The sequence below is a fragment of the Rhinopithecus roxellana genome, chromosome 15 (assembly GCF_007565055.1).
Source record: "Rhinopithecus roxellana isolate Shanxi Qingling chromosome 15, ASM756505v1, whole genome shotgun sequence".
NCBI lineage: Eukaryota > Metazoa > Chordata > Mammalia > Primates > Cercopithecidae > Rhinopithecus > Rhinopithecus roxellana.
In genome coordinates, this window is record NC_044563.1 from 7,248,634 (window position 1) to 7,270,799 (window position 22,166).

The 22,166-nt window shown below is 40.7% G+C and overlaps 1 protein-coding gene across 16 annotated transcripts in view; it reads right to left on the reverse strand.

Annotated features, from left to right (window-relative positions):
- C15H11orf80 (chromosome 15 C11orf80 homolog) overlaps nucleotides 1-22,166 on the reverse strand; it is a 94,630-nt gene that overhangs the window by 32,983 nt on the left and 39,481 nt on the right. For 7 of the 16 annotated variants that reach the window (XM_010366385.2, XM_030918517.1, XM_030918524.1 and 4 more), the window contains 6 exons: nucleotides 15,641-15,750; nucleotides 7,832-7,915; nucleotides 5,488-5,543; nucleotides 5,088-5,159; nucleotides 1,347-1,542; nucleotides 430-580 (listed from right to left, as the gene is read on the reverse strand). In XM_010366385.2, the coding sequence (XP_010364687.1) occupies nucleotides 430-580; nucleotides 1,347-1,542; nucleotides 5,088-5,159; nucleotides 5,488-5,543; nucleotides 7,832-7,915; nucleotides 15,641-15,750 (669 nt within the window). Of the gene's footprint in view, nucleotides 1-429; nucleotides 581-1,346; nucleotides 1,543-5,087; nucleotides 5,160-5,487; nucleotides 5,544-7,831; nucleotides 8,667-9,300; nucleotides 9,920-15,640; nucleotides 15,751-22,166 lie in introns of those variants that run through there. The other 9 variants (XM_030918519.1, XM_030918515.1, XM_030918511.1 and 6 more) reach the window with 4 other exon arrangements.

Consider the following 22,166-nt stretch of genomic DNA (forward strand, 5'->3'; position numbering starts at 1 on the left):
AAATACAAAAAAATAGCCGGGCGAGGTGGTGGGCGCCTGTAGTCCCAGCGACTTGGGAAGCTGAGGCAGGAGAATGGCGTGAACCCAGGAGGCAGAGCTTGCAGTGAGCTGAGATCCGGCCACTGCACTCCAGCCTGGGCGACAGAGCGAGACTCCGTCTCAAAAAACAAAACAAAACAAAACAAACAAAAACAAACAACAAAAAAACATGCAATGCCAAAACAAGCTCTGAAAGAGCTTTGCCTGTTTAACACCAGTTTGCCTCACTTCAGGTGGTCTCTCACATTTGGCCAGACCCTGACCCTCAAACCCCAACCTGGGCCATATCTCTGGTCATATTTTTATATACACTTTCTATTCATATTTCCTTTCATTTCTCTAATATTCTTCAAGTTTCTTCATTCCTGTGCAGAGAGAGGGAGGATATACCTCTATCCAATTTGAGATCCAAATTGGGTACTATACACAAATGGTATTTTTTCCAATCAATTAAAGAAGAGGTATCTTTGAAGAAAGTAGTCACTGGCTGCTCCCAAGTTGACAATATCAGAGGCAGACCCAAAGGTCCATATAGAAATATGTGTAGTTGCTAAAGAAAACTGCTAAGTTTTAGTATCTTATGACTATGTATTCACTTGTATAAAAAACACATATAACCCTGACCTGGTTTACACTCCCATAAATTACTTTTTTTTTTTTTTTGAGATAGAGTCTTGCTCTGTCGCCCAGGCTGGAGTGCAATGGCGCCATCTCCGCTCACTGCACCTCCACCTCCCGGGTTCAAGCGATTATCCTGCCTCAGCCTCCCAAGTAGCTGGGTAGCTGGGATTACAGGTGCATGCCACCATGACTGGCTAATTTTTGTATTTTTAGTAGAGACGGGGTTTCACCATGTTGGCCAGGATGATCTTGATCTCCTGACCTCATGATCCACCCGCCTTGGCCTCCCAAAGTGCTGGGATTACAGGCGTGAGCCACTGCACCCAGCCACATTCAATGGTTTCTTACTGTACAGAGAATAAAGTTCACAATCCTTAGTATGGCACTCAAGATCAACCATATTCAACTCCAGACTACTTTTCTAGCCCCATCTCTTCCTCGTGCACCATTCATTTCAGGCTTCAGTCATATTGGATTGTATGAAAAATGCATGGCATGTGTCACATTTGACAGTTTTCAGTTCCCTGGCAAAATTTTCAAGCTTGGCTTTCACATTAGATTATATGTTTTTACACAAATCATACATATTTGTAGTTGCAGAATTCACATACCAAAGGCTTTCCTAAACTGGGATATAAAAACCCATTTTAAAGATAATTGGATGGAACTTTTCATCAAAAGGATATGGAAACTGAAGAAATCCTGTTAAGCTGGTTGGAAGAAACCTTTGGGCTGGGGCACAGTGCAGCTGCTGGAGTCAGTATCAGTTCTCCCAACAAGTCCATGCCAGCCACGTCTTCAGGGATGAAAAGTATTACTGGATGTCCTAGCACAGGGTGAATTCTGCTGCAGTGTGATTCAATTGTACCAAAATTTGGTCTACTGTCAGAAAACAGACAAGTCAAATTTAACGTTTTTTCCTCTTAATTATTTAAAAGAGCGTTCAGAATTATTTTTATAACCTCTAGCATATGTACAACCATATAACGTGCCATATCAGTTTTGTTGGAATAAATAACTTATGTCTCACTCAGGGAATCACAGCAATGGAAACAGTAGAAATATTGGCATTTCAGAGATGGTATCATGGCTCCTGCTTTTGCTGCCACTAATGGATGCTTCTTAGTTTCTCTTTTAAAAAGCATTTTAGATCCGGTATGGTGGCTCACGCCTGTAATCCTAGCACTTTGGGAAGCTGAGGCGGATGGATCACTTGAGGTCAGGAGTTCAAGACCAACCTGGCCAACATAGTGAAACTACCATCTCTACTAAAGATACAACAGCTGGGCGTGATGGTGCATGCCTGTAATCCCAGGTACTCAGGAGGCTGAGGCAAGAGAATCATTTGAACTTGGGAAGCGGAAGTTGCAGTGAGCTGATAATGCGCCACTGTACTCCAGCCTAAGCGACACAGCAAGACTTTGTCTCGAAAAATAAATATTATTATTTTATTTTATTAGAGACGGGGTCTCACTATGTTTACTAGGCTGGTCTCAAACTCCTGGCCTCAAGCAATCTTTCTGCCTTGGCCTCCCATAGTGCTGGGACTACAGGTGTGAGACATCATGACCAGCCTGTTACTTATTCTCAAGTATATTTCCTCCACTAAAATTAATCTTTGGTTCTGAGCAAATTTTCAAATTCATTCAAATGTCAGCATTGTGTGAGGGGGCCCATGAATCACAAATGGCCTAAAACTGGCCCCATGATACTTAGAAGTCTGCTCTCATACATGCTACACCTTCCGCTGAAGAGGTCTGAGGTTGCTGTTTGATAGTAACAATGAGAAAAAAATCAGGCCATCTTTCTCTCCTAGAAAGAATCTAGTAAAATTTTGTTACTTTCCAATACCTCTTTTCTAAACAGAGAGAAAATAGTCAACCTGAGAGAGCTGATTAAGAATGAATGAATTGGCCAGGCGCGGTGGTTCAAGCCTGTAATCCCAGCACTTTGGGAGGCCAAGACGGGTGGATCACGAGGTCAGGAGATTGAGACCATCCTGGCTAACACGGTGAAACGCCGTCTCTACTAAAAAAAAAATACAAAAAAATAGCTGGGCGAGGTGGCGGGCGCCTACAGTCCCAGCTACTCAGGAGGCTGAGGCAGGAGAATGGCGTGAACCCGGGAGGCGGAGCTTGCAGTGAGCTGAGATCCGGCCAGGGCACTCCAGCCTGGGCGACAGAGCAAGACTCCGTCTCAAAAAAAAAAAAAAAAAAAGAATGAATGAATTAATTAAAAGAGAGGAAATATTAATGAACTTTTTCCTTTATCTCTAATCAGGTCATCCAAGGAAACACATCTACAAAAATTGGCTCAGAGGCTTAAACTTGTGTCAGTACAACTATGATGATAAGCTGCTACCTGTAAGGATTGTTTAGTATTAGAGGATCACTAAAGAAAGATATGGGGTGGGGAAATTATAACCTGTATATTAAATGACAAAAATATTCTCATCTGAGGTGTAATTTTGGGTGAGAATAAGAAAACAGACTAAAAACCAAGGGCAGTCTCTTTAAGCCTTAAGAGACTTTGACTACTAGTGTTGCCTCTGGGCACATAAATAGAGGCAGAAACTAATGAATAAAGACTAAATTAGGGCTGGACACAGTGGCTCACATCTGTAATCCCAGCTCTTTGAAAGGCCGAGGCAGGATGATTGCTTGAGTCCAGGAGTTTGAGACCAGCCTAGGCAACACCCTCATCTCTACAAAAAAAATTTTTTTTTATTAGCAGCATATGGGCTGGGCGCAGTGGCTCATGCCTGTAATCTCAGCTCTTTGGGAGGCCGAGGCGGGTGGATCACGAGGTCAGGAGATCGAGACCATCCTGGCCAACATGGTGAAACCCCATCTCTACTAAAAGTACAAAAAAATTAGCCGGGCATGGTCACGTGTGCCTGTAGTTCCAGCTACTCAGGAGGCTGAGGCAGGAGAATCACTTGAACCCAGGAGGTGGAGGTTGCAGTGAGCCGAGATCTGCACTCCAGCCTGGGTGACAGAGTGAGACTCCGTTCCAAAAAAAAAAAATTAGCAGCATATGGTAGCATATTTCTGTGGTCCTAGCTACTAGCTACTCGGGAGGCTGAGGTGGGAAAATGAGCCCAGGAATTCGAGGCTGCAGTGAGCTATGATGGCATCTGGATTGAACAGAGTGAGACCCTGTCTAAAAAAAGAAAGAGGCCGGGCGCGGTGGCTCAAGCCTGTAATCCCAGCACTTGGGAGGCCGAGACGGGGGATCACGAGGTCAGGAGATCGAGACCATCCTGGCGACATGGTGAAACCTCGTCTCTACTAAAAAATACAAAAAACTAGCCGGGCGAGGTGGCGGGCGCCTGTAGTCCCAGCTACTCGGAGGCTGAGGCGGGAGAATGGCGTAAACCCGGGAGGCGGAGCTTGCAGTGAGCTGAGATCCGGCCATGCACTCCAGCCTGGGCGACAGAGCAAGACTCCGTCTAAAAAAAAAAAAAAAAAAAAAAAAAAAAAAAAAAAAAAAAAAAAAAAGAAAGAACAAATTAATTGGACTTAAGCATATGTTAGGTCTTTTCTTGATATAATTCATTTTCGCTTTGGATTCTGTGGTAGTTAAATGGCACAGGAAGGCAAGACAGAAGGGCTCTGTGTGTTCCATATTGTTTACCACCTCCTCCATGGATTTTTTACATTTTTTATTATTACTATTTTTTGAGACGGAGTCTTGCTCTGTCGCTGGAGTGCAGTGGCGTGATCTCGGCTCACTGCAACCTCCGCCTTCCGAGTTCAAGCGATTCTCATGCTTTGGCCTCCCAAGTAGCTCGGATTACAGGCATGTGTTACCACGCCCAGCTAATTTTTGTATTTTTAGCAGAGATGGGGTTTTGCCATTTTGGCCAGGCTGGTCTCAAACTCTTGACCTCAAGTGATCCATACACTTTAGCCTCCCAAAGTGCTGGGATTATAGGCATGATCCACTGTGCCTGACTAGATTTACTTTCTTGGAGTCTGAAGAAGATGGAGATGGACAGAGAGATGATTTCCAAATCTATGCAAAATGCTGATGCACAAAAAATAACGTACAATGAATTCCTTTGTATTCATACTATCTCTCTAGGCAAGAATTCAAGTAAAGTTTTAAATTCAGTCTTCTCTTCTCATGCCTAAATGGGATTGGAACTAGCAGGGTCTGTTTCGTTTCATTTACAGAAGAAAATAAGGCTTGGAGAGAAGAAGGCACATGTCTTCAGGTCATTTAGAATAGATTCAAGTACATAAATAACTTAAAATAGTAGTTTTCAACATTAAAAAAAAAGTTTACTTCTGCTTTTCTTATAGAGAAGCTGACACCTGGCACTTACAAATGACAAGTGAGACAATTTCCAATTTCTACCCACATTCATACTCAAGAGAGGAGAGTAAAACATGCAGAGGGACAACAAGGCTTTACGCCTTCACCTCACATAATGCTGAGAGTCGACCACAAGAGCAATTCCATTCCCAAGGTTCAAAGTGGGTTCATTCTCTACCCTGCAAAGCAAAGCAAAGCTAAGCCATCTCTCAAATATTCTAAAATCAATCTGTTTGACACAAATTTTGGCCCATGACTACTACCACCCCAGTGATTACTAGAATTCCGTAACTAACCAAGGGAAAAATGGTAATATTTAAGTTTACCCCCTCTAGAGACAGGGATGAATCTACTAAAATAATAAAATGTGGGGGTGTCAGAAAATTAGTTTCAAGGTGACTTTGGGTCAAGATATCAAACTGTGAATCTTTTGGAAATAGGACAATAATAGCTGAGAAAAACTGCAGAGCCATAGCATCATCTTAAGCCATAGACCTAAGAACTTACCCAAAGATCTCTGTGGAGAAGATTCCATTTACTTTTACACTGAAATTAAATCTGACCTGCAAAACAATAAATTAAGTGTGAGATTGAACATGAGCCAAGATACAGATTAAAAACTTCCATATCTAATCCCTAAAGGAAAAGGATAAGTTTAAAAATTTTTAAATTAGTATTACTTTTAATTGATAAACTATAACTGTATACATTCATAGGGTACAGTGTGGTGTTTTGATATATGTATACAATGTGGAATGATTAAATCAAGTAGATTAACATCTATCACATAACTTACTAGCATTTCTTGTGGTGAGACATTTGAAATTTACTCTCAGCTATTTTGAAATACATAATATATTATTATTGACTATAGTCACCCCCCTGTGAAATAAGATTCTAAAAACTTATTCCTCCTGTCTAACTGAAACTTTGTACCCTTTAACTAACAACTCCCTATTTCCTTCCTTGACCCACTCCCAGCCTCTGGTAACCACCATTCTATTCTCTACTATGAATTTGATTTTTTCAGATTCCACATATAAGTGAAATCATATAGTATTTGTGTTTCTGTTGATAAAGAAAATGTGGTATATACACAATGGAATACAGTTAGCTTTTTTTTTTTTAATTTTTGAGGCAGGGTCTTGCTCTTGATATTCTATCAAAATTTCTTGGCCAGGCATGATGGCTTACACCTATAATCCCAGCATTTTGGGAGTCTGAGACAGGTGGATCACTTGAGGCTAGGAGTTCAAGATCAGCTTGGCCAACATGGCGAAACCCCATCTCTACTAAAAATACAAAAATTAGCTAGGTGTGGTGGTGCACACCTGTAATCCCAGCCACTCAGGGAGCTGAGGCAGGAGAATCACTTGAACTTGGGAGGTGGAGGCTGCAGTGAGCCAAGATCAAGCCACTGCACTCCAGCGTGGGTGACAGAGCAGAACCCTGTCTCGGGAAAAAAAAATCCTTATTTGTTCTTATAGTCATTTTAGAAAAGGAGATAAACAGCAAGGTTTATTATCTAGGTTTAACAAAAAACAAAGCACAGAGGAGGGAAGAGGTATCTAAAGTGATACAATAAAGCAATAATAATAATAAATAAAAAAACTGAAAATAACCCAAAACAAAGCTCTCTCTATCCAGAGGTTTCTCAGCTATAACACATAACCATCATTAAGATTGCCTTGGCCGGGCGCGGTGGCTCAAGCCTGTAATCCCAGCACTTTGGGAGGCCGAGACGGGCGGATCACGAGGTCAGGAGATCGAGACCATCCTGGCTAACACGGTGAAACCCCGTCTCTACTAAAAAAATACAAAAAACTAGCCAGGCGAGGTGGCGGCGCCTGTAGTCCCAGCTACCCGGGAGGCTGAGACAGGAGAATGGCGTGAACCCAGGAGGCGGAGCTTGCAGTGAGCTGAGATCACCTGTAATTCCAGCACTTTGGGAGGTCGAGGTGGGTGGATCACCTGAGGTCAGGAGTTTGAGACCAGCCTGGCCAACATAATGAAACCCTGTCTCTATTAAAAATACAATTAGCGGGGCATGGTGGTGCACACCTGTAATCTCAGCTACTAGGAAGGCGGAGGCAGGAGAATGGCTTGAATCTGAGAGGCAGAGGTTGCAGTGAGCCGAGATCACGCCACTCACTAGGCAAGAGTGAGAGTCTGTCTCAAAAAAAAAAAAAAAAAAAGATTGCCTTGGGCCAGATGCGGTGCCTCACACCTGTAATCCCAGCACATTGGGAGGCCAAAGTAGGATTGTTTAAGCCTGGGAGTTAGAGACTAGCCTGGGCCATATAGTGAGACCTTGTCTCTCTCTAAAAAAAAAAAAAAAAAAAAAAAAAAAAAACTGTCTTGAGGACATAGAAACCAAATCAATTCAATATTGAAAGTTGAAAGTTGTCTTTTTTTTTTTTTTTTTTTTCCCCAAGACAGGGTCTCACTCTGTCACCTATGCCGGAGGGCAGTGGCACAATCATGGCTCACTGCAGACTCAACCTCCTGGGCTCAAGCAATCCTCTCACTTCACTCTCCTGAGGAACTGGAATTACAGGAGCTGACTACCACAGTTGACTAATTAAAAAAAAATTTTTTTGTAGAGACAGAGTCTCACCATGTTGCCTTGGCTGGTCGTAAACTCCTAGACTTAAGCAATCCTCCCGCCTCGGCCTCCCAAAGTGTTGGTATTACAAGTATGAGCCACCATGACCTCAAATTTTAAACATTTTAATCATCTTCATTGAAAGAAAAAGAACCAATCATATCTGTCCATGTCCTACATAGTAAAGGTCTCTGGAAAACAATGACTTAAACAAGAGAATCATTATTGTACGAAGCAACAGCTTACCTTAGGGTGCACCATGATGATTTTACGTAAAAAATGCTTTATAACCAGACAATCTGTCATCAAGGTTCTGGGCTTTTCATCAACCTGTAATAATACAACAAAAACACCTACCACACATACACAATCTCAAGAGCACAAATGAATTGAATTATGGTATTTTTTCTCTTCTAAAAGTAACTATACCTCAGAAAGCTTTTTGGGCAACCAAAGGGAGACATCTTTGGGAATGAGAATTGTATGCAAAAGAAAATCTAAATGGCTATCACTTCTTGGGTTAGAGTATCTGTTACATGGAACTTCAGGAGACACAAGAACAAAGATCAGAGTAAAACTCATAATGTCAAAACCACTTTTGGGGACAAATTTAAAAGTAATTCAGACTGAAGTTGATAAGAATAACTCCACCATCCTAATGTGCTTTGGAACAATCTGTATTAAGAATCTGAGTTATGCTTTTTTAGAAAGAAATTTTTAAAAAAGAATCCTTTGAGTGGAGTCAAAGTGGAGTGGAGTCAAACACTAAAAGGAACCTATTTTTGACATCAATCCATTAATCCAAACATTTATTTATAATGAAAAGTTGTAGAGCAAAAAGCTCAAAAGTCAGAAGACCTGTGTTTTAGTACTGGTTCTGTAAAAAGAAAAATTAAATGCTCATGGAAAAAAAAAGTCACTGCCCTGGACCTCATTTCCTAATCTGCAAAACAGGGATAAAACCTAGCCCTTTGACCTCACAGAACTGTTTTAAGGATCCATATATTTGAAAGCGTAGGCTGGGCATGTTGGCTCATGCCTGTAATCCCAGCACTTTGGGAGGCTGAGGTGGGCGAATCACCTGAGGTCAGGAGTTCGAGACCAACCTGGCCAACATGGTGAAACCCCATCTCTACTAAAAATACAAAAATTAGCCAGGCATGGTGGCATGCGCCTGCAATCCCAGCTACTCAGGAGGCTAAGGCAGGAGAACTGCTTGAACCTGGGAAGTGGAGGTTGCAGTGAACCAAGATGGTGCCCTTGCACTCCAGCCTGCGTGACAGAGCTAGACTCCGTCTCCAAAAGAAAAAAAAAAAAGAAACTGTATATTATACATGGTAACAATAATAGATATCACTCATTGAATACCTACTATGTGACAAGTATTGTGCAGTTGTTATATATATACTACCTCACAATAATCCTGAATGGTAGGTATTACAATCTCTTCTTCGTAGATTTTTTTTTTTTTTTTTTTTTTTTTGAGATGGAGTTTTGCTCTTGTTGCCCAGGCTGGAGTACAGTGGCATGATCTCGGCTCACTGCAACCTCTGCCTCTCAGGTTCAAGCGATTCTCCTGCCTCAGCCTCCTGAGTAGCTGGGACTACAGGTGCGCACCACCATGCCTGGCTGATTTTTTGTATTTTCAGTAGAGATGGGGTTTCACCATGTTGGCCAGCTGGTCTCGAACTCCTGACCTCAGGTGATCTGTCCACCTCGGCCTCCCAAAGTGCTGGGATTACAGACGTGAGCCACCGTACCCGGCCCCTTCTTTGTAGACTTTTTTTAAGAGGCTCAGTAAAGTTAAGCAACATGCCTAAGGTCACTTAGCTGTTCAGTGGTACAGCCAGAACTTGACTGTAAGTCTTTCTTTTTTGTTTTTTGAGTGACCTTAAGTCTTTCTAATACCAATTGCCCATGTTCTTGCCAATATACTACAAACACTTCCCTACAAATATAAGATTTACCACTAGGTGAAGACTTTACTGCAGGAATGGTGCTAAGGTATCTTATTTATATTATCTCATTTAACCTTCACAAAAACTCTATTAGGTACCCAAATTTTATAAATAAAAGATTGTGCAGGATCTGGATTTTTAAAAATGAAGGAAAAAAAATAAGTGTTTTACAAAACAGTCTCAAAAAGGTTAAACAACTTGTCCGTTAGCCAGGTCGATTTGGCTCTAGATCTTTAGCATGAACCACTTACCTATACTGACTCACTATTGTAGTGTTCCTAAAACCAAAGTTAGAAACAGTCTCCTAGAAAATGCAGAAGTCCAAAAAAGTGAAAGAAGAAATACAATCAGAAATCAGTAGGTTTTTATTGTTGGCTCAGAGAATACAGAGCCATGTACTAGATATATGTTTAAAAAAAAAAAGGTCCCAGATGTCAAAATTTGGTAACACAAAAATAAGAAACACACAAATATAGAAGGATAAGCTATTATAATATTTTTATTTTATTTATTACTATGTTTTTTTTTTTTTTTTTTTTTTTAGAAATAAGGTCTCACTTTGTCACTCAGGCTGGAATGCAGTGGCATGATCATAGCTCACTGTAACCTCGAACTCCTGGGCTCCAGCGACCCTCCCACCTCAGCCTCCCAAGTAGCTAGGACTACAAGTGTGTACCACCACACCTGGCTAATTTTTATTTTTTAATTTTCTGCAGAGACAGGGTCTCATTATGTTGCCCAGGCTGGTCTCAAACTCTTGGCCTCAAGCAGTCCTCCCACCTTGGCCTCCCAAAGTGCTAGAATTACAGACATAAGCCACTGCACCTGGCCTTTTAATGTTTTTTATAAGTACACTGAAAAAGAAGTCAAAAACTGTGGCAATAGGTTGGGATTTAAAAATAGAAAAAATTGGGCCAGGTGCAGTGGCTCACACCTGTAATCCCAGCACTTTGGGAGGCCAAGGTGGGTGGATCACCTCAGGTCAGGAGTTCAAGGCCAGGGCTGGCCAAGATGGTGAAACCCCGTCTCTACTAAAAATACAAAAATGAGCCTGGAGTGGTGGCAGGCACCTGTGATCCCAGCTACTCGGGAGGCTGAGACAAAGAACTGCTTGAACCTGGAAGGCGGAGGTTGCAGTGAGCTGAGATCACACCACTGCACTCCAGGCTAGGTGACAGAGCAAGACTCCGTCCGGAAAAAAAAAAAAAAAAATTATTTGAAAAAGTATTTGAAAAAATTATTACAAAAATGGGCTGGGTAGGGTGGCTCATGCCTGTAATCCCAGCACTTTGGGATGCTGAAGTGGGCAGATCACTTGAGGTCAGGAGTTCAAGATCAGCCTGGCCAACATGGTGAAACCCCACCTCTACTAAAAAAATACAAAAAAATTAGCCGAGTATGATGGCACGCGCCTGTAATCCCAGCTACCTGGGAGGCTAAGACACAAGAATTGCTTGAACCTGGGATGGAGGTTGCAGTAAGCTGAGATTGTGCCACCGCACTCCAGCCTGGGTGACAGAGTGAGATTCCGTCTCAAAAAAAAAATATATATATATATATTACCAAAATCAATAGGGGATTATTAGAAAATTCTGTAAACATGTCTAGGATTATTCAGGCATGTAAACAGTGGTAATTAAATAATAACTGCAGTCGGCATACATATCATAGTCACATCCTTCATTTTTGAAATTTTAGTATAAAATGTTTAAACCAAAAAGCAATAGTCTTTAAAGCGTTTTCTGTACTTACCACTTCCAAAACAACTTCTTGGAACAGTTTCAAAGCTTTGTAACCTTGGTGATTATAGGGTGTATCATAGAGAGGGCTAATTATATCTAACAGTAAGACAAGCGAAGTGAAAGTTCCTTGAGCAACTACTGGAGAGAGGCTACAATGAATAATGATGATATTTACTGAATACTTGCTACATGCCAAGCAGTTTCTATGCAAGTAAGAAATAACTCCATTTTATAGAAGAGGATAATGAGACTCAATAAGCTAATTAATTTGTCCAAGGTCACACACAGCTAGTTAAGTGGCAGCAGTGGGATTCATAACTAGAGCTAACTCCAAAGTCCACATTCTAATGCAGTGCTGCCTCTCCAAAAATGTTCATTTTCTGTGTATACAAGTAGCTATCTGAATGGGGTAATATATAATCCATCATTATTTTTTATAGAGCCTAACAAGCAATGCTTATGTATGACTATTTAATATATGCATTTACTCACTTATAAAATATTAATGTGTCTTATTATGTACCCGGACTTATAAAAATAAATAAGACAATCTCAGAATTAGAAGAGTTCACAGTTCAGTAGATGAGACAGACTAATTTAGATGACAATGTGAAATTTACATAAATGAGGTGCTAAAGGAATACAGCAGAAGGACTGAACCTAACCCAGACTTAGGATAAAGTGACTAATGTCAGGTCAGAGAGGATAGTTAATACAACACAACTAACCCCTTAAAAGGGGTTAGAGGCCCCTTTTAAGATCTACTCATAAAATTATTAGAGAGAGGAGGCCAGGCGTGGTGGCTCACGCCTGTAATCCTAAAGATGTACACTTTAGGAAGCTAAGGCAGGCAGATCACGAGGTCAGGAGATCAAGACCATCCTGGCTAACACAGCCCACCTCTACTAAAAATATGAAAAATTAGCTGGGCATGGTGGCGAGCACCTGTAGTCCCAGCTACTCGGGAGGTTGAGGCAGGAGAATGGCATGAACCCAGGAGGTGGAGCTTGCAGTGAGTTGAGATCACGCCACTGCACTCCAGCCTGGGCGACAGAGCAAGACTTCGTCTCAAAAAAACAACAAAAAAAGAAATAATTATTAGAGAGAGGAAGAGACAGACAACAAAGCCTTTTACAGTTGGGTGTTGGGTGTTGGGTGTTAGAGACCCAGTACCCCAGCCTGACATACCTACAGAAGCAGTGAACTTACTTATTTACTGTTATGAAAAAAATAGATGCTGCCAGCCCTGCAGAACAGAAACCACTATTGAATCATACGGTTTTAGTCTTCACCTTTAAATATGTCTAATTATATGACAGAATATAGAAGTATGCTTTTAAATATGAACTTACGCAGTCATGAGCCCTTATATTACTTTCTAGAAGAAAGTCTCAGTTTCTTCCCATCTTACCTTGGATACATACACACAGAAGTACAGATGTATAAATATATAGATATGTTTGTGCATATATGTGTTTGTATGTATATATGTATAACTCCATTCACCTGATCACTTAGTATTATTACAAAAATAAATATTAAACTTGATAAAGCTGTCGAGAAGATCTTATAAAATCAGATTGCTTTTGGAGGGACATGTTACCCAGCCTAATGAACCCCAAGATGTAAGACTAGCTGTGGGCGTAAACACAAAACCCAATATTTCTCCTAAATGAAGAAATTTCTTCCTCAGTCTTCCTTGCAATTAACTTTCCTCGCAGGCCCAAACGAATGGATCATTTATTATAGCTTTTCCATGGATATCTCTATTAGTTTTTGCTGTAAACCTTGTTACTTAACCTTTCTCCTCAATTGAGGGGTTCATGATGAAATCTTTTACAATCTCCCATTTATCTCTTCCCATTCTCTTCATTCAAATATTGTTTACATAGCTGCACAATACCAAAAACAATGAGATATAATGGAAGAAATCCGTGAGGAAATCCTTGTTCCCTTGAGGCTAATGCCATTTGACTATACTATTCTTTTACTTTTCATCTCCATCACCAGCTGACTCCTGGTCACTAAGCTCACAATTTTCCTCTGTACGCTAAATGCTGTCATCATCTTGACTGACATCCATATCCAAGCAGATAACCAGCCTAAGCAATAACTTAGTCTCGCAGTTCCCTGACCTCTTCAACAATAATGACCTTGACCTCCACGCATTCCCAGCCACCTATTTCCATGGCCACGGCTTGGAACTGTTCCATTCTGAATATCTTAAATTGAAATGCCCCACTCTATTGTGAAAAGATGTATACCAAGGTATTAATAATGGCTGCCCTGAAAGGCCAAATTATGTGTATTCTAAATGTCTGTTTTGATCATGCTTTGATTTTTCTGAGGGAAACACTACTTTTGCAATAAAGAAAAAAAATAAGAGAAACTTTATCACTCTGATAACAACTTCCTATTCTTTCAAGTGTCAGAATCTCCTACAGCCAGCAAATCTGTTTTTCAGTCTCGTCAAGACCTCCAGACTTCGACCTCTTCCCACGGATTAGGTGCCCTTCCTCCATGCTAACACAGCATTCAGGGCTCACTTCTATCATCCATCCTGGGAATCACGCCGTATTGTAATTATGTGTTTACTTCTTGATCTTTCTATTTATATTCCAAGTTCCTTGGGATCAAGTAATATATCTTAAGACAATGTACCTACAGATAGTATCTAGCTCACTGACACTGACTTGAACAAACACACGTGTCTGGATGAATAAGTAAATATTGAAATAGCCCTGATCTATATGAGTCAGACTTTGGTTCAAGTTCTAATTCTGCCACTTAACTGTTGTATGACACTGGGAGAGTCAGTCAAGTTCTCTGAATCTCAACTTTCTGATCTGTAAAATGGGGTGATAATCCTCACCCAACCCATTTCACAGACTTGTCAGGATGCTTAAACAATATATCTAAATGTTATGTATACAAATTACTGCTTGTTCAGGCTGACTGAAACACAGAACCTCATTTCCTAGAATTGCCCTTTTTGGTTCACTGGAATCACCATTTTACTGCTACTTGACATGAATAGTTTCACAGCTGACTAATCATTAATTGCTCCAGATTGTTTACCCTCCATTCTCCTAAAGAAGATAAGGCACAGCTAGGGATATCTGTTGTCCTGATACCATACCCATTCCTTTCAGAATGAGCATATCATTATTCAAATATGGAGAAAGGTTGCCCAAGGGCTTCTAGGAGAATGTTTAAAGCACTCTAATTTGTTATGTCTCCACCAACTCCAAGGAAGGAAAATAGGAGATGAGAGAACTGTTAAAGGGAATGGAGAGTGAATTATCACCCTCATAAATCTGGACTACAAATAAGTCGATAAAGAGATCTCTAAACCAAACTAATAAAAATGTATCCAAGTAGGATCTGCACTGGGAGTCACTTTTTATTTTCTTTATCAGGAGATCCAAATTCAAATAAAGGCTTATTTCAGTGGTTCTCAAATTCATCTGCATATTAGGAATCACCTGGGATCTAAAAAATGTTCCAAAGCCTAGGCCATACCTGTTATGGATGGAATTGCGTCCCTCAAAATCCATATGCTGAAGTCCTAAGCCCCAGAGTGACTGTGTTTGAAGGTAGGGCCCTCAGGAGGTTATTAAGATTAAATGAGGCCATAAGGGTAGGGCCCTGACCCCAGGTCTTAATAGGACTGGTGTCCTTATAAAAAGATACACCAGAGCCAGGTGCCAGTAGTTCCCACCTGTAGTCCCAGCTACCAGTTACTTTGCAGGCTGAGGCAGGAAGATCACTTAAGCTCAGGAGTTCAAGTCTGTAGTGTGCTATGACTGTACCTGCGAATAGCCACTGCACTCCAGCCTGTGCGACATAGCAAGACCACATCTCTACCAAAAAAAATTTCAATAAAAATAAAGAGACATTAGAGATCTCTTTCTTTTCATGCACACACAGAAAAAAAGCCATGTAAGGACACAGTAAGAAGGCAGTAGTCTACAAGCCAGGAAAAGAGGCCTCACCAGAAGCCAGCCCTGACAGCACCTTGATCTTGGACGTCTAGCCTCCAGAACTATGAGAAAATAAATCTCTATCGCTTAAGCCATCTATTCTGTGGTATTTTGTTATCAAAGCCCAAGAAGACTAATAAGTACAACACCCAGACCAATTAAATCACAGTCACTCAGAGTGGGACACAGACCACAGTATTTTGGGAGTTCCTAGGTGATCTCATGTCTGCACAGGCAAGTTTGGGAACCCAATGCCTTATTTCATTTCAGCTTGGAACTTTGAGGGACCTAGGCTTTTCTTTCCTGTTATTAGATTTGCAGAAAAATAAGAATAAAATCATTAGTAATTTATAAGACCACAACAAAACCTGCCTCAAAAGTCATCTGGAAGGGTGTTACCCCTGTCATATCCTGAGGATAGCTGCCTTCCTCTGAAGTCCAAGTCAGCTTTGCAGAGATTCCGGGCAGTGTGGACTGTATTTCTGTGTGAGAAGAAATAGAAACAAAGTCAAACAAGCAGTGTGGGTAAGAACCAGGATTTCTGGATTTGTTTATTAAACTGGTGAGACAAGAAGGCTTTTCTCTAATGAAAAGATTATCTACAAGATTTAAAATATGACTGGAAATGGCTATGCATCAGCAAATTGCTTGAACATTTAGAATTACTTTACGAGATTAGGACATTTAACCTCATCTTTTCAGTATTTTACATTTGCTAAATCAATTTTTATTTTCTGTTAATTTCCACAAGGTCATGTTTAATGCCTGAAAGCTTCAGAACTGATAGTTCTGATATTCTTGTATTTTTTAATTAATCAACTCATTATGTAACAAACACAAGTCTAGTACATGAACTAATTTAGAGCTGAGGGCTGAAAAATTCAAGAATGACTCTCAGGCATGAACCTTTTTTTTTTTTTTTGAGTTGCAGTCTTACACTGTCACCCAGGCTGGAGTGCAGTGCAATGGTGCTATCTCGGCTCACTGCAACATCTGCCTCCTGGGTTCAAGCTATGCTTATGCCTCAGCCACCCAAGTAGCTGGGATTAGAGGCATGCAACACTATGCCTCTAGGTGATCTGCCTAAAATCGGGATCTTAGGGACTACTGGCGGGTGCCTGTAATCCTAGCTACTCAGGAGGCGGGGACAGGAGAATGGCGTGAACCCGGGAGGCGGAGCTTGCAGTGAGCTGAGATTGCGCCACTGCACCCCAGCCTGGGTGACAGAGCGAGACTCTGCCTCAAAAAAAAAAAAGGAAATCTTAGAAATTGGCCAGGCATGGTGGCTCATGCCTGTAATTCCAGCACTTTGGGAGCCCAAGGCTGGTGGATCACCTGAGGTCAGGAGTTCGAGACCAGCCTGGACAACGTGGTGAAACCCCGTCTCTACTAAAAATATTTTAAAAATTAGCCAGGCGTGGTGGCAGGCGGCTGTAATCCCAGCTACTTGGGAGGCTGAGGCAGGAGCATTGCTAGAACCTGGGAGGTGGAGGTTGCAGTGAGCTGAGATTGTGCCACTGCACTCCAGCCTGGGTGACAGAGCGAGACTCTCAAAAAAAAAAAAAAAAAAAAAAAAAAAGAAAAGAAAAAGAGAAAAGAAATCTTAGAAATTAAAGATACAGTGTTTGAAATTAAAACTCTATGGATGGTTAGACTGGACACAGAAAAAGAGCAAATTTAAAAGAAAAATTAGTACATGAATGCTCACAGCAGGATTACTCATAATGGCTAAAAGTAGAAACAACCCAAATGCCCATCAAATGATGAATGGCTTAACCAAATGGGGAGTACTCAGCCATAAAAAGAAATGAAGTACTGTGACATGAAACAACATGGATAAACCTTGAAAACATAATACTTAAAGAACCCACACACAAAATGCTACATATTGTATGATTCCATTTATATGAGATGTCCAAAATAAGCAAATCGACAGAGACAGAAAGTAGATTAGTGTTTGCCAAGGCATAGAGAATGAAAGTAAGTAGAGTGGCTGCTAATGAGTACACGGTTTCTTTTTCAGGATGAAAATGTACTGGAATTGGATAGTGATAATAATTATACAGGCAAGAAGCATTGGCTGACGCCTATAGTCCCAGCATTTTGGGAGGCCAAGGCGGGAGGATCACTTGAGCCCAGGAGTTTGAGACTACCCTGGCCAATGTGGCAAAACCCCATCTCTATAAAAAAATACCAAAAAATTAACTAGGTGTGGTGGTGCACAGCTCTAGTCCCAACTATTCGGAGGGCTGAAGTGGGAGGATTACCTCAGCCCAGGAGGTCAAGGCTGCAGTGAACCATAACCAAGCCACTGCACTCCTACCTGGGTGACAGAGTGAGACCCTGCCAAAAAAATTTTAGTTACACAATGCTGAAAATATACTAAAAACCACTAAATTGTATACTTTAAAATGGTTGTGTTTATGGTATATGAATTTTATATCAATTAAAAGAAGAAAAGGCAAGAGATATTAAAAACAGATCCAGAAGAAATAATGACTGAGAAATATAAAACAAAGACAGATATAAGTGCTATGTGAACAATTTTACCAAACTTCAAGCACGATAAATTTCTAAAAAACAAGGCAAAAGAAAAAATTTAAAAAGCCACATAGTTAACACATCACAATGAAATCCAAAATAACAAGGATATGCAGAAAACTCTACAAGCTACCAAAATAAAATTAAATTAGCAAAAACACCCCATGAGTTAGCAATGCTAAATGCCAGAAGATAATCCAGTACTATCTTCAAAGATCTGAAATAACTTTGAATCTGGACTCTTTTACTTACTCTGTCTATCTATCTATCAATCAATGAATCAATCAATCAATCAATCATCTATCTGTCTGTCTATCCAAGACAGGATCATGTTCTGTGGCCCAGGCTATGTGCAGTGGTGTGATCATAGCTCACTGCAGCCTCCAACTCCTGGGATCAAAGGATCCTCCTGCCTCAGCCTCCCGACTCGCTAGAACTACAGGTGTACACAATGCCCAGCTAATTTTTTTTCTTTATATTAAACTGCTTAGGGAAATTTTTGTAATTTTTTGTAGATACAGGGTCTCACTATGTTGCCTAGGCTGGTCTCGAGAGATCTTCCTGCTTCAGCCTCCCAGAGTGCTGGGATTACAGGCATGAGCCACCTCACCCAGCCAAATCTGAACTTTTAAGAGAGTCAAACTACCATTACAAAATGAGAGACTTAAAATGTTTACCAACTACAAGTCCTCACTCAAATAACCACTAAACAAACCACCATGTCCATTTAAACATGAGTTTACGTTTTTGCTGAGATCATGTGGGGACAAGGAGAAAGAATGAGAGATTATTATCAGTATCAAGCTACCTCTTCACATAGGTTTTCAAATGTTAAAGACGAAATAGGGCCGGGTGCGGTGGCTCACGCCTGTAATCCCAGCACTTTGGGAGGCCGAGACGGGCGGATCATGGGGTCAGGAGATCGAGACCATCCTGGCTAACACAGTGAAACCCCGTCTCTACTAAAAATACAAAAAAACTAGCCAGGCGTGTGGTGGGCGCCTGTAATCCCAGCTGCTCGGGAGACTGAGACGAGAGAATGGCGTGAACCCAGGAGGCGGAGCTTGCAGTGAGCTGAGATTGCGCCACTGCACTCCAGCCTGGGCAACAGAGCAAGACTCCGTCTAAAAAAAAAAAAAAAAAAAAAAAAAAAAAAAGATGAAATAGATAGAAAATTTTCAATCAGATGACATTATGAACACATGGCAAAACCACGTACTGGGGCTTCTCCTCCCAGCATTAATGAAATAACCAAATGAGCCCTCAAACCAAAAACTACTATAAAACTGGATAAAATATATGAGACAATTGTTTTCAGGCATTGGACAACAGATAGCACAAGGTTACAATCCCTTGAGAGAAGGGAAAGTCACCAGGTTAGTCCTGTGATTGCCCTGGGTGTCTGCCTGGGGAAATTTTCCTATCTACAGAACTGGGACATGGAACCCAAGCAGAGGACAGTGGTCCCACTAAGCTGAGGAGGCAGAGAATAGATTTTGGAGTTGTGAAAGTACCTGGAATCTGCAGGGCAGGGCACTGGAGAAGAGGGAGCTGCACAGAGTAGGGTACTAAAGTATGTGTAGGAGCTCCCCATGAGTCCTTGGCCAAGGTCTGGACTATCCATGCAGAGAGTGAGACTACATACGATTCCCCAAAGAGCAGGTGCTATGGAGTTGAGAATGTAACAAGATACTAACAAGATTTTCCAGTGCTGAAAAATGTTGGCCTTCAGGCCTAGTTAGAAATGGGGAGACCTTGTTAAAACTGCTAGTGTCTAGCTGAGATGCCCCACAGATAATGCTCTAGTAATGAAAACCATACTGTAGATGAAGGTCTGCTCTAGACCCACCCGAAAAAAGTCTAAGGCCATGCGTTGACAAAATCCACAGAAGAGACAGAGTTTGGAGGCTAAATGGTATCAAATTAGAAGAGTTTGAAAAATGCATTGGCTTTCTACAAACCTACCCTTTAAAATGCATAAAAACAAGCCTGCACAAGGTCAAGGTGCATAGCCTACTAGAACAAAAATTAATACTCTCCAGAGATAGATAACATAATATAGAATATGATCATATTGTCCAGTATAAAATAAAAATTTACTAAATATGCAAAGAAATAGGAAATGATAACCCACAGTCAAGGGGAAAAAAAAGCAACTAATAGAAACAGAACCTGAGGGCCAGGTTCATGCCTATAATCCCAGCACTTGGGGGGCCAAGGCAGGAGGATCGCTTGAGGCCAGGAATTTGAGACTAGCCTAGGCAACATGGCAAGACTCTTGTCTCTACAAAAAAAATTAAAAATTAGCCGGGTGTGGTGGTAAATGCCTGTGGTCCTAGCTACTCAAGAGGCTGAGGTGGAAGGATCACTTGAGGCCAAGAGTTTTAGGCTGCAAGAGCTATGACTGTGCCACTGCACTTTTCAGCCTGCTGACAGAGTGAGACCCTGTCTCTGAAAAAAGAAAAGAAACAGAACCTGATACGGTACAGATATTACATTTAGGAAAGACTTTAAAGAATCTATTATAAATATGTTCAAAGGCTTAAAAGGCAGCCTTAATGAGTGAACTGATAGGAAATGTCAGCAGATAAATTAACACTATACAAAAAGAACCAAAAAGAAATTCTATAACTGAAAAGTTAAATCATTGAAATGAATAATTCATTGGATAGGTTTAATAGCAGATTAGAGGTGACAGAAGAGTCAGCAAAATCACTGAAGACAAATAACAAAAACTATCCAATCTGGAGAATAAAGAAGAAAAGACTGAAGAAAAATGAATAAAGTCTTAGAAACCTGTAGGAAAATATCAGCCAGTCTAAAATATGTGTAATGGCAGTCCCAGAAGGAGGATAGGAGAATAAAATGAGAATAGGACAAGAAAAACATCGAGAAACCATGGACAAAATTCCCTAAAATTTCATGAAAAATATTAAGATGTGAAAAGCTCAGCAAACCCCAAGGAGGATAAATGCAAAGAAAATCACATCTAGGTATAGAATAGTCAAAACGATAAAAACCAAAGATAAAGATATTTAAAGAAGCCAGAGGAAAAGCACACATTATATACAGTGGAGGTATAGTATGAATCACAGCTGACTTCTTACCATAAATAATAAAGGCCAGGTCCAGACGCGGTGGCTCACGCCTATAATCCCAGCACTTCAGGAGGCCAAAGTAGGTGATCACTTGAGGCCATGAGTACAAGACCAGCCTGGTCAACATGGCAAAACCCTGTCTCTACTAAAAATATAAAAGTTAGCCAAGTGTGGTGGTGCATGTCTGTAACCCCAGTGCTACTCGGGAGGCTGAGGCACAAGAATGGCTTGAACCCGGGAGGCAGAGGTTGCAGTGAGCCGAGATTGAGCCACTGCACTCCAGCCTGGGTGAGAGAGTGAGACCCTGTCTCCAAAAAAATATAAATAAATAAATAAATAAAGCACAGAAGACAACTGACAATATCTTTCAAAATGTTAAAAAGGAGGAAACTATCAAGCCAGATATTCCAGTGCAATATCCTTCAAAATGAGGTTAAAGTAAAGGCATTTTAAGATAGAAGATGAAATAATCTGTTGCTAGAAGATTTGCTAAAGGATTTTCTTCAGGCTGAAGATAGAAACCCAGCTATACAGGAAGAAATGAAGAGCACCAGAAATCATAAATAAGTGAATATAAAAGACTATTTTGTCCTTGAATTTTTCTTGACAGCTAACTTTTCAGCACAAAAATAATCTCATAAGGTAGGGAATTATAAGTATTTGAATATTTAAAAATACTCAAAATTGAGCAAAAAAAAAAGTATTTACCTATTCTCTTGCCAATACCAGTGTCTTAACTACTGTAGCTTTATTAGTCTTGAAGTCAGGTGGTGCCAGTCCTCTGACTTTATTCTTCAATATTGAGTTGGCTATTCTGGGTCTTTTTCTTTCCATATAAACTTTATATTTTATGTTTTGAGACAGTCTCACTTTGCTGCCCAGGCTAGAGTGCAGTGCTATGATCGCGGCTCACTGTAGCCTTGACCTCTTGGGCTCAAAAGATCCCCCTGAGTAGTTGGAATAGATGACCTATCTTTCCATAGCCAACTGAGCATCTTGAAACAATGGCATTGTAACAATGAAATTGAAATTCAGGGATTTGTACATCATGGTATCAAGCTAATGACTGAGTTCATCTTAAATTTCATCCTATAAGTTTGTCCCTAAAGACATAGAGAAGGTTGGGTGCAGTGGCTCAAGCCTGTAATCCCAGCAATTTGGGAGACTGAGGCAGGAGAATAACTTGAGCCCAGGAGTTTGAGACTGTCTCTAAAAAAAAAAAAAAAAAAAAAAAGAAAGGAAGAAAAGAAAAGAAAGAA